The sequence below is a fragment of the Ostrea edulis genome, chromosome 1 (assembly GCF_947568905.1).
Source record: "Ostrea edulis chromosome 1, xbOstEdul1.1, whole genome shotgun sequence".
NCBI classification, from domain to species: Eukaryota; Metazoa; Mollusca; class Bivalvia; order Ostreida; family Ostreidae; genus Ostrea; species Ostrea edulis.
The window spans coordinates 70,174,837-70,186,974 of record NC_079164.1 but is presented as its reverse complement, the minus strand read 5'-3'; the positions used below and the strand labels follow the sequence as shown (position 1 = coordinate 70,186,974).

The 12,138-nt window shown below is 32.8% G+C and overlaps 1 protein-coding gene across 1 annotated transcript; it reads right to left on the bottom strand.

The window, feature by feature from the left end:
- Positions 1 to 2,709: 2,709 nt before the first annotated feature.
- LOC125683494 (protein DDI1 homolog 2-like) lies at positions 2,710 to 9,835 on the bottom strand. The gene is made up of 8 exons (XM_048924725.2): positions 9,457 to 9,835; positions 7,627 to 7,842; positions 6,896 to 7,022; positions 6,168 to 6,295; positions 5,783 to 5,911; positions 5,582 to 5,685; positions 3,406 to 3,589; positions 2,710 to 3,204 (listed from the first exon to the last, which is right to left on the bottom strand). Exons 1-8 carry the CDS (start codon positions 9,719 to 9,721, stop codon positions 2,999 to 3,001), a joined length of 1,359 nt encoding a protein of 452 aa, XP_048780682.2. The 5' UTR covers positions 9,722 to 9,835; the 3' UTR covers positions 2,710 to 2,998.
- Between the last annotated feature and the right edge of the window lie 2,303 nt (positions 9,836 to 12,138).

Here is a 12,138-nt window from a genome sequence, read left to right as displayed (position 1 = left end):
TAATGGACTGATAGATAAGTTAATGAAAACAGAGTTATTGCCCATGGATTCAATATTTTAAAACATAATTGATTATTCGTATATAACTTAGACTTTTGAAATATTTTATGGTTAAGGTAGTACTCTACATCGTCATAATGGCTGACTTCCTTTAAAAACATGGATGACAAAATCGATATCAGCAATATTTGACTTTTCCTTTTCCATTGAAATGCCTAGCCGAGTAGCTCAGTAGGTTAGAATACCGACTGCTGAACTGTAGGTCGCAGGTTCGAGTCCAGCAGGGGTTTTAAATTTTTTTCAGATTACCTTCTACTAAAACTGTATTTTTTGACAAAATAAAGTAAATTTGAAAATTTTCAAATTCAAAATATTTTTGTACATATCCTACACTTTTCATCTACATCAAATTTCTCTGGTGTAGCATACCTCCTTAACTAGATTTTTAACAATAACCATTGAAAAAGACTCCGACAAAATTTACGTTTCTATCATGCATAAATCTTATTAAATCATTGACTTTGCAAAATCTTATGACATCACAGGAGGGTGGAACTACCTTAATATTCTACAAAAATCATCCAATAATGATCTCCTCTAAAACATCAGATATATTTTTCCATTATTGTGAAGTAACATACAATCATATGATATTCAAATCTATGTCTTATTATAAAATTTTATTACAAGTTGATTGTCAATGCATTTCAGAAGATGTCATGTTTGCACCCTATACCCATTATACTGGTTATGATACATGTACAGCTGTAATTTCAAAATGAAACGAGATTGACTTCTAAAGCTACAATTTCAGTCCAACGTTTTCACGGTCGTCTGTGCTGATTTGTACCTGCCCTTTTTATTTGTGACGTCAAGTGTTTTGACCAAAAGATGACAGTAATGAATGCTGTAATATTTCAATTTTGCCAATTATGTTCTGCAGTCTAATTTTAAATATTTTAAAGTATTCTTTTAAAAAAAATACAGAAAAATATGTTTTTCTATGGAATATGAAGGTCACAAATGTAGCAGAAAAAATTGGTATATGCTAACGCTGGTTATTTATTATATGCTAATGCTGGTTATTTATTCTATCATGCTAATGCTGGTTATTTATAATATGCTAATGCTGGTTATTTATTATATCATGCTAACGCTGGTTATTTATTCTATCATGCTAATGCTGGTTATTTATTCTATTATGCTAATACAGGTTATTTATTATATCATGCTAATGCTGGTTATTTATTATATGCTAATGCTGGTTATTTATTATATGCTAATGCTAGTTATTTATTGTATCACGTTAATGCTGGTTATTTATTATATGCTAATGCTGGTTATTTATTATATGTTAATGCTGGTTATTTATTATATCACGCTAACACTGGTTATTTATTCTATCACGTTAATGCTGGTTATTTATTATATCATGCTAATGCTGGTTATTTATTATATCACGCTAACACTGGTTATTTATTCTATCACGTTAATGCTGGTTATTTATTATATCACGTTAATGCTGGTTATTTATTATATCACGCTAACACTGGTTATTTATTATATCATGCTAATGCTGATTATTTATTATATCACGCTAACGCTGGTTATTTATTCTATCACGCTAACTCTGGTTATTTATTCTATCACGCTAACGCTGGTTATTTATTATATCATGCTAATGCTGGTTATTTATTATATCATGCTAACGCTGGTTATTTATTATATCATGCTAATGCGGGTTATGCATTTTTTCTGCAATGTTTGCGGCCTTCACTCCTCGAATAACAAACCAAAAAAAAAGCATTTTATTAATTAAATGAATTTGATGTCACTAGCATTAGCACACATTCTCTGACAGAGTCCATATTCTATTCTCTTTATTTCCGATTAAGTTTAACTTTTGTCCTGGGGCCAGTAGAGAATATGTACTGCTATGCAATACATACAAACAATGCCTGTTCACAAGTGAATGTTACTTGGTATTCAGAAATCATTGCTGGTATGCACAGCTGACTTCTTTATAGCCTCGACTATATTGACATCATCTAAATCATAATCCATGCTTTACCCATTCCTACTTCACTAAAACTTCCTGTACAAGTGGATTATTCTGACTATACTGGGGGTGTATTCGGTGGTCAAGTGGAGAGCTACACGAGTGATATGCTCGTCTGAAGTTCGGAGATCTCCAGCAGATCTCTTTCATCTACTTCTCAAATAGCAAGTAGAGGCTGGGGATAGTGATGAAACGATTGTCGATCGTTTATGATTCTTCGAATCCGATTATCGGTTCTATTTTTCATAATCAATTGTCACCTGTACACTAATTAATACCTAATCCGAGATTCATCTGACTGTTAATCCCACTTTTATATCATGACATGTGCAAGGGGGAGTCAGAGTGGACTACACATTGAAAATTGGGAATTCAGTGACACCAGCAAGTGTGTATGCTGCACATATCCATAAAACTAAATAGAAATAACCCCAAAAATAATAAACATTTATTAACTACATGTAAGTACCAATTATATCAATCATTGATCGATAGAGTTCTTCCGATTATGACCGATTATCGATTATGAAATTTTTCCGATTTTTCAAAACTAGCTGGAGATACACTGGCAATATCCTGGACCAGTTGTGGAGATGGGAAACAAATAGACCATGGAGGTCAACTATGATGGAAGCATGTAGAACTATGTATGTGTGTATCAATTCTTTATTCGAGCTAAAGAACTAAAAGAACCTGACATGCAGAACAAGAGATAAACAAGAAAGTGTAATTTTTAAAGACAGATCAACTTGTGTGTCAACAAGAAACAAAAACAATCGCTTAAAACACATTCACTTGAAATAAAACTGGGAGAGTTAAGAAGAATGATTACATCATTGTATAAAAAGTTTGATTAAAAATACCCCTGACAAATTTACAACCTCATGATCATAACCACGCGCTAATACATTCACCACATTCATACTAATGCTTGGTTCGTCATTGTGGAAGCTGAAATGACTTGGCTATCAGAGAAGCTAATGCTTGATCTGCATTGCCATTGGCAGCTGCTAGTTCACGTATCACAGCCTGTCTTGAGAATCCATTATTCATAAGCCTCTGAATGATTTCCTCAGGAAAATCGGCTTTAACAGAGGCACTTGGGGTTACAGTTTTATTACTACTTGAGGGACCTGGTTTTAAGGCTGAAAGGAAATAGTTTTTGCTTTAAAACATTTGAAGTGATAAATACATGCATATATATAATGTAGTTTAACATTATTGTAAAGATTGCTTGACATTTGTATATGGAAGCCAAAAGTTGCATTAGACATTTTTAAAAATCATTCCATTTGAGCATAAACATTTCTACCTAGTATATTTTTTCTGTTTTTAATGTAACTTGCCTTCATCTTGAGATTTTGCAAGAGCTTCTGCGAGCTGAGCATCCTCTGACAATTGTGATTTGGGAGACATGGGTTGATTAAAGTTTTGTCGAGCTTGATCGGGAAGTTCGGACTCGCTCAGAAATCTAGTTTCAGTTCCTGTTGTTCCAATGATCAGCAAACTTTTCTTGAGATCGATACAACACTAGCAAAAGACAGATGCATATGAGAAATGTTGTAATACAAGGGTCAATCACGGTCATTTTAAGAAAATATCAAAGCAACCAGCTCATTTGGCCACAATGCTCATCAAAGTCACCCAGCTCTACTCAGTAGTTTGGATCTAAAGAAGGTAAACTTGAAATCCCTATGTTGGCCACATTCTTGTACTAATAGTCATGGAATAGAGATTATTGAATCCAAACTGCATGAGGATGTTGTTTAGTTGTTTTACGTCTTCTTGAAAAATTTTCACTCGTATTGAGATGTCACTAGCTGTAGGTGAAAATCCACAAATTTAGGGCCTGTGTTTAGTGCTCAGGGCCATAGTGGTGAGGGTTCTTTAATGTGCAACACAAGACCTCTGTTTTTAAGGTCATAACTGAAAGTTGCTTGATTCTCACTTCTAGATTTCAAGTGTTTGACAAAAGAGCAAATCACTACCTATGTTTATGTCTTGGGTTTGATGCAGCCATGACACAAGGGGGCTTGAACTTTCAATCTCCCGGTTAAGAAGCAAACGCTCTATCACTGAGCTACCGGTCACATGTATATGATGTTTATGTCTTCTAACTGATTTGATATGCAAGAGCACGTTCTGCATCTGATCAATTTCTAAACCAGACTACTGACAAATAAGTTGATGCTACAAAACTTTCAACAGTCTTCTTTAACTTCAGCATTTCCCAAATTTTATGGTTGTTATAATTATCTTATCTGCAAATACAACCTTCCATTAGCTACAGCAATTTTTGCATATGGATTTAAAGAAATCAAAATTGTTTTCTTTTAATTTTCAATGTAATGCTTAAATCCAAATCGTAGCACCACCCTGGGTTTGGGGTTTAGAAAAAATGCACCCAACAAAAAGATGCTTGCATTTTAATTTCACATATCATAATGATATGATTCTTGTTTCTTATAGAAACTTTTTTCAGAGTTTCCCTATATATTGCTATACAGATGTATGTAAAGATTCAAATCCCTATTTCATAGCCCCATCCTATCTGACCCCAGGGTTTATGGTTCAAACAAATATATAGTCAGGAAGCTTTATCGATAGTATCACTACATGTACTGTTTCTTAATTATTTACTAGGGGAATGGAGCATCACCCTTCCATTTGTTGAATCCCCTCCTCCCCCTAAAGATACCAATAGATGAACGTCTCGGCTGCTATTTATTAAGTTGTATTAGAGTGAGCGCTATTTCTAAATGCTATTGGCACATACATGTACAGCCAATCGACTACTAGACTAGGTGTGTAACTAAATATAGTGTGAATGAATGGTTGTAAGTTTGTTTAGTCATGTGGTTTATGTCGACCTTTCAACTCAATGACCATCAAGACATTGATATTCCTTATTAACCTCACTCTCGTATAAAAAAGCCACTTCCCATCATTTTTATTTACCCATGAGATTTTACAAAATCTTCATGGTCACTCTAAAGAGACATGACAAAATATATAAATTATATAATATACAATATTACTGGAGTCCTGGTAAGATTTATACTTCCTTCTATTATTTTTTTTATTGATAATTAATTTCACTGGCAACAGAAAATGTTGTGTTCTTTGTACTGTTAATGTATGTTTAAATGTGCAATGTCTAAATGTGTGTTTAAATGTTGTGCGAGTGTCTTGTGTGTTGTGAGAGTTTGTGTTTTTCTTATAGGTTTTTTTTCCTTGCACAATAAAAGTAAGTAAGAAACTAGAACAATATTTGTTTCATCTTGGTTGGATCCCTGTGACATGAAGATGGAAATGTGAAACGTATTAAACGCCGTTGCCAACTACAATGATGACAAACAACACACATATTTTGATCAGAAATAGATTCAAGTTTTAGCTTTTTACAAATAAAATAACAATAGCCCATGAGCATTTTCCCATGTGAAAAATAAAATCCAAATAAGTATATGAAATTACAACATACATGCTAACATTATTTGATGTATGTGTACTTTTAATTACCTGGTGTCTTTTTAACATATCTAGTCCCAGAAGCATGTCCATTGGTTGATCCTCCAATATTGAAAATGAAGATTGAAGGAAATCATTGCCTATCTGAATCTGTCCTGAAGTTTAGAACATATAAGTGTTTTTTATTCTGGTTATACCTCTAACACATCGGCATTACATTCAGTAAAAATTCCACTAAAAACAAAGAATTACCTAAATGCACTCTTCCAATGATTTTTTGAGTACCCACTCCTTTAGCGATTCCTGCCCATCTCTGGTCAACCAACCTCATAATATTGCACCTCTCAGCACAAGCCTGACTCATAATTGTCATCTGGGCTCCTAAACCACAAAATAACGAGCATTTGATTCAGGAAGTGTAGTAGTTTTATTTAAATATTATAATAATCATTGACAAAAAAAACCACAGATCTTAAAATAATATAAACAGTACATGTGTTTGTGTGTTATCTATGTCTGACTCACTGAAACTCTTTGAACTTCAAACTAATTGATAATGTGTCTGGTTAAATTCTTGTGTCCAAGTACAAACATTTTGATCTTTTATGTTTATGATAATACATTCTTATCTACTGACCTGAGTCCACAAAAGCTTTAACATCATGTCCATTAACTTTACAATCTATGTACAACATCACAACTTGTCCAAAGCTCTCTGGAGCAAACTCTATGGCACTCTCCATGTTGGACTCTACATTTTTCATTCTGAATAAAATTTTGTGAAGGATTTCGTTATCAAGGCTATATAAGACCCATAAGAAAAAAAATTAATAAATCCAAAATATGATACGACAGGTTGATATATACAATGTAAAAGTGGTTATTTACGCATGGGAAAATTTACACTAATTACTCGGTCAAAAAATAAGCACGTAAATTTCCCCCAATCGTATAGATATAGATATTTAATATACATGTAATATATATTATATTCAGTTACCACACATTTTTCCCCTATGAGTAATGTTGGAAATGGAAAAATGCATTCTTAACACTCAGCATACATAACCACTTTAAATTACAATATATTTTTGGTTCTGATTAGTTTGCAAACACACTGAAAAATCTGTTTTAAGTGAGAAAAAATTGTTGGCCTTTTCTGATGCTCAAATTCATTGTTTTAGTGATCAACTGCAATAACATATGTTACTGCAACTGTTTATTGTAGAATTTCTTTAAAAAATTTCACTGTAAAAATTATTCTACATTATATATATCATCTGTTCCTTATCACTTTTATTTGTTTATAATGATAATCACAGTTGAGAGTCATATTACTATTAAGCAAATATTATATTGAAAAACCTTATTTCCTCAGCAATGACACTTTGAACACTGGGATCAAAAGGGTCAGCATTCATCAACTGCATTCTTTCTTTCTCTCTTTCCATTTTTTCTTTCCTCTGTTTGTTGAACACCTCTGCAAACTTTTCTGAAAAGCAAATTACTAAATATGCATCACACAGATAGGTAATAATTTTTTCTGGTGGACATAATATATTGAAACAAGGAATAATTGAATGATTAAAACATGATACATGTACCATTAAGTTGAAAAGCAATTTTTATATGGCTAATTTCTTGTCAGTGCACCATAGCTTAATTGCCAGTCAACTTGATTGTAAATTACCAGGTTAATAAATGACTGAATCTTCAAATAAGATCATTACATTTCAATTTTGCCTTATGTACAATTCTAACTGACTGCTTCTATGTACCGTAATGGACAGAATATATACTCATTTGTGAATTACTCACACCAGTGTTTCATAATCATCACAGATCAAACATAGCCATAAATACAACTGGCTCGTACTTTCATCAATGAAGAATTTCATAATGCAGTATAATGTCCTATAAATATCCTTTCAACATTTAAAAGCATTTTATATCAAACACATGAGTGAACCCCTGATAACCTATTCATTCCAGATGTAAGTTTTGTTTTAATGGACAATTGTTACATTATTTTAGCTAAAGTTTCTTGTTTAAACATTTATATAGAACAGCCCCCACCCCCCCAGAAATAAGCTCACCTTTACTTCCACTGAGAAGAGCATCAGCCAGGGGTGGGTTCCTCTCCTTTAGCAATGACAACTCATGTGGACTATTGAGCAGCATCTGTCTAATAACCTCTGGGTCATCAGGAGCAAGGGGTTGCTGGCCTCTTCCTGAGGCACCACTACCACCCTGACCTTGTCCTGGAGACTGGCCTGGTATACTTATACTCCCAAAGTCAATCAGTGGTACACCTACAATGAATTAAAAACTCAGCTACTACTAGTGTAGTACAATATTGACAAACTGCTATATTTGCTACATTGACATGATTAAGTCCACATGTAAAATCAATTAACATGTACAAAATTCACTCAGAAGTCTGCTGTACATTAAAATTGTATCAATATATATTCTATGTATCCCCCAACCCCAAAATGAAACTTGCTCCCCCCCCCCCTTCTCCCCCCAGCTATATTGGTGGAAATTCTGAAGTGAATTCCTTGGCATTGAAATAGAATTCATGAGTGGATTGAGTATGCAACAAATAACTACTTATTCATATGAACATGAAAACAGAGCATTTTAATTTGCTTGTGGCTTTGCTTTGATACTTTCATTAGTGAACAATGTGTCCTTAAAGTGGCATGGTCACAATTGAAACTAAAAATTATCGAATTTTATTTACCAAGATTTCAATGCTTAACTAAGATATTTATAATGGTCAACAAAAATTTGAGTGTCAGTTTTTGAGTTGCAAGTGAGATGCTGCACTAACAATTCCTTGTTATGTAAAACAAGGCATCTGCCATGTTTTTGTTTACATATAGAAAATAGAATTTTTTAAACAAAATGAGATGTGTCAAACACTACAAACTGTATAATTGAGTTCAGAATTAACTTGTAATATGAAAAATCTGCTTAAAACATTTTTACAAGTTTAACTTAAATTTACTACACTTTATGATGAACAAAAATCAAATTTAAAAGATGTCAGTTAGCATTAGCTTGATTTCTTCTCTAACAAACCACCTGTTTGACCTATTTCTGACCACACTGCAGGGCACTTTGTCTGAGATCAGCCAAGCATATCCAAGTCCTGCTGTTGGAAGTTGACACATTATGCAATCAAACAATGGACTTTAATTGGAGTGAATTGATAGTGTGAATTTACACAATGTATGAATAAGTACAATTTAAAATTTTGTGTGAATTTTAATGTACAGACATGACAGTGCAAGTGGGGTTGAAAAGGTGTAAAATTTTGTGTACAGTCTGCTAACTACATTCTCAGCTACCTTGTTTATTAGTGATATAAGGAGTGTTGAGGTTCTTAAAGACCCCTTTTACTTTTTCATACTATAAAATGAGAAAATTTGGTGCTTATTTCGCATATCTCGCTTCCAAAATGTGAGGATTCAGTAATTACATGACTATTCTACAAGTTCACCTGTCCAAAACTAATACGATGCTATCACCATCTAACAGCCTTTAATATCAATGACAAATGAAGCCTCACTTTGAATTAGGTTGCTTCCTCACCCTTTGATTTCTTTGCACATGACGTCAATACACTTCCCTTTAAACAGCGATAGCATCACAATAGTAATTGTTAACTTGTAGAATAATTATCCAATTACAAATCCTCAAATCCTGGAAGCTTAATCCACAAAATAAAGTTGTAACAGACAGGCCTACACAAAGCATCAATACTAGCTGGCGTTGCTGTATTACCACTATCCTCAGCTCTAACTCTCTCCTGTACATCTCACAATAAAAAAGCTGGGATAGGGGCCAGGAGCAATCTCGGATTTCAAGGCGTGATTTATACCATATATTTTTTCACAATTATAAATGCAAAAATCAACCTGTTCCAGATTGTTGTGGACTCTGAGGTGCCTGTGGGGCCCCACGCATGTGTTGCAATAACAACATGTCTCCATCTTTAACACCATATGACTTCAATGTTCTTTTGTCATCGTGAAGAGGACGCCCATTCCATAGAATAGCCATTTCAGAAGCTGAAATGCCGATTTCAAACTCACATAATGCCTTAAAATTTTCAAGTTCTAGATCCTCACTAACATCTAATGCAAATATTTGATCCGACAAAGTGGTAACTGTGATATGCATTGCTTTGGTATTTTTGATGTATCATACGTATCATGCAAAACACATTGTGAATAAACTTCCGTTTTCACTGCACATGCGCTCAGTCTACATATTAACCTAAAGATAAAAATATCTGGATGGGATTTCTTATTTCCGGAACGATATCGATTTGCATATTTTTCTACCCTCTAATAAAAAAGGAGTTGAAATTAAGAGCAATTAATTAAATAACACTGGTATTAAAGTTGAAAAACAATTACTAGTGGATTTTACTTTGCATTTTAAAAAATATCATTAGCAAGATTGCAAAGCCTTCAAAATTATACGAGTTTAAAATGTAGGCGGAAATACAGACTTAACGTGCGTAGTTCTCACGCACTTCTTTTGTACACTTCACAAAGACCTTTTAGACTCTTTTACACCTAACATGCATTAATCAAGTACATAGACTGTTAAGTCCTAGGACACCTGCCATTTGGACCTTCGTGTACACATAAGCTGCCACATATGCCCAACATATTTTTCATATTTCAAACGAATTTAATGTTTAGAAGTTTAATATAGCATTGAAATACACGTTTTTGTCTCGGCACTATCAAAGCAATATATTTTGGTGTGCTATTTTTGAATGACCTTGCCCTTTATTTATTTTTTTCTTGTAGGTGTGAAGTGAATTCGTCCCCTACGCAAATGACTTCTTTACGAAATTTTAAATATACTCGGCCAAGCCGAAGTATTGCAATTAATTACAAAGTGATTAATATTATTATTATTTAAGTCTACTGATTTTGAGCCCTTTTTCCCCTCAACTAATTTAGAAGTTGAATCAGTTAAAGAGATAAACAGTAATAATCAAAACATAAATATTAAGAATATATTTTTTAAAATTCAAATACCATAGATGACTCAACTTTATGTTTTGTATGCTATTTATTTTATTGGATTTTGTTTTAAAATAATTAATTTAGAACTCAATCATTTGTGTTGAATTCATTATTTTGAAATCTAAAGCATTTGTATTTAAGACATTGACAGTTCAGTTTTGATTAACAAAAAATTAATTTTGTTGTGGAAAAAGAAGTTGACACATTTATGGCACAACATTGTTTTTTTTATGCCCCTGTAATGAGAGTTTTGGAAGCATATATAGTTTTAAGCTTGTCTGTCTATATGCGTAAACTTTAACTTTGGCCATAACATTTTGAATGGTTAGTATTAAAAGGGCTTTATGTTTCACATGTGTCCTTTTTGGTACCAAAATTTTTAATCTCGTGATATTTACCTTTTCTGTTTGAACTACTTTTGAAGACGGATTCACCAACAAGGTGTCCCTCGGGTGCCAAGCATTCTATCCCCTCCCCCCCAAAAAAAAAACACATAAGGGGTGTTGTGTTAATTGAGGGATCATAGTTTAATGAATAATATGAAAGTAATTCAACTTATTTTGTGTAAACATTTTAAAAATTATTTTAATGAAGATATATTAAAATGATCTCTTTTCAATGGTTATTTGAAATGATTAAATGATGCGCGCATTAATTCAATTATTGCTGTCTTTAATTCAATTGATGAGAGCATCAATTCCGTACAAATATTGCTCGCAATAATTAATTTAGAGCTTGGTATAAATATTTTGATGATCTCTTTAATTCAATTATTTACAATGTTTTTGTATAAGGAATTAATGCGTGCATCATTTCTTTTAAAGAGAGCAACATTTCATTTAAAGAGATCATTAATTCAATTGTGGATATGTTGAATTGAAGATATCTTTAATTATATAGTTGCTCTCTCTTAAAGAATTATTGCTCTCTTCAATTGAATTAAAGATATCATTAAATCAATTATTGCTTTCATCAAATGAATTAATGTGCACATCGTCTTTTAAAGAGAAATATAATGATTACTTACATGTAAGTTGTGGAATAATTATGATGAATATCGATATCTCAAATTATATAGTTACTCTCTCTAAGGAAGGTATTCCACATATCAATCACAGTAATGATATTGATTAAGAGTGCAACAATTCAATATTTAGGAGTAGTCACAATATCATATTTTATGAGCTGAAGAGTAATGTCCTGTAACAAACGGAGTGATTTCAGCTTCTCCATCGTAAACTAATCATAGTTATTAACAATATTCCACTATCACCTGCATATGTGTTTATTATACACCTATCGAAGATGGGATTATTACGCTATACCCCTCTCTGTCTGTCAGTCTGTTTGTCCATACATTGTAGGCAAAATGCAAAATTAACAGTAAGCTTCAGGATTTTACAACTTGTTACATTTGATCACCTTGATGAGAAGAACATGTCTATTGTTTTCAAAGGTGAAAGGTCAAAGTTGTAATATCAGTTAATAGAAAACCTTGTAGGCAGAATACAAACCGAAATATTAGGGCTAGGACTGTCAAACTTGGTACACATA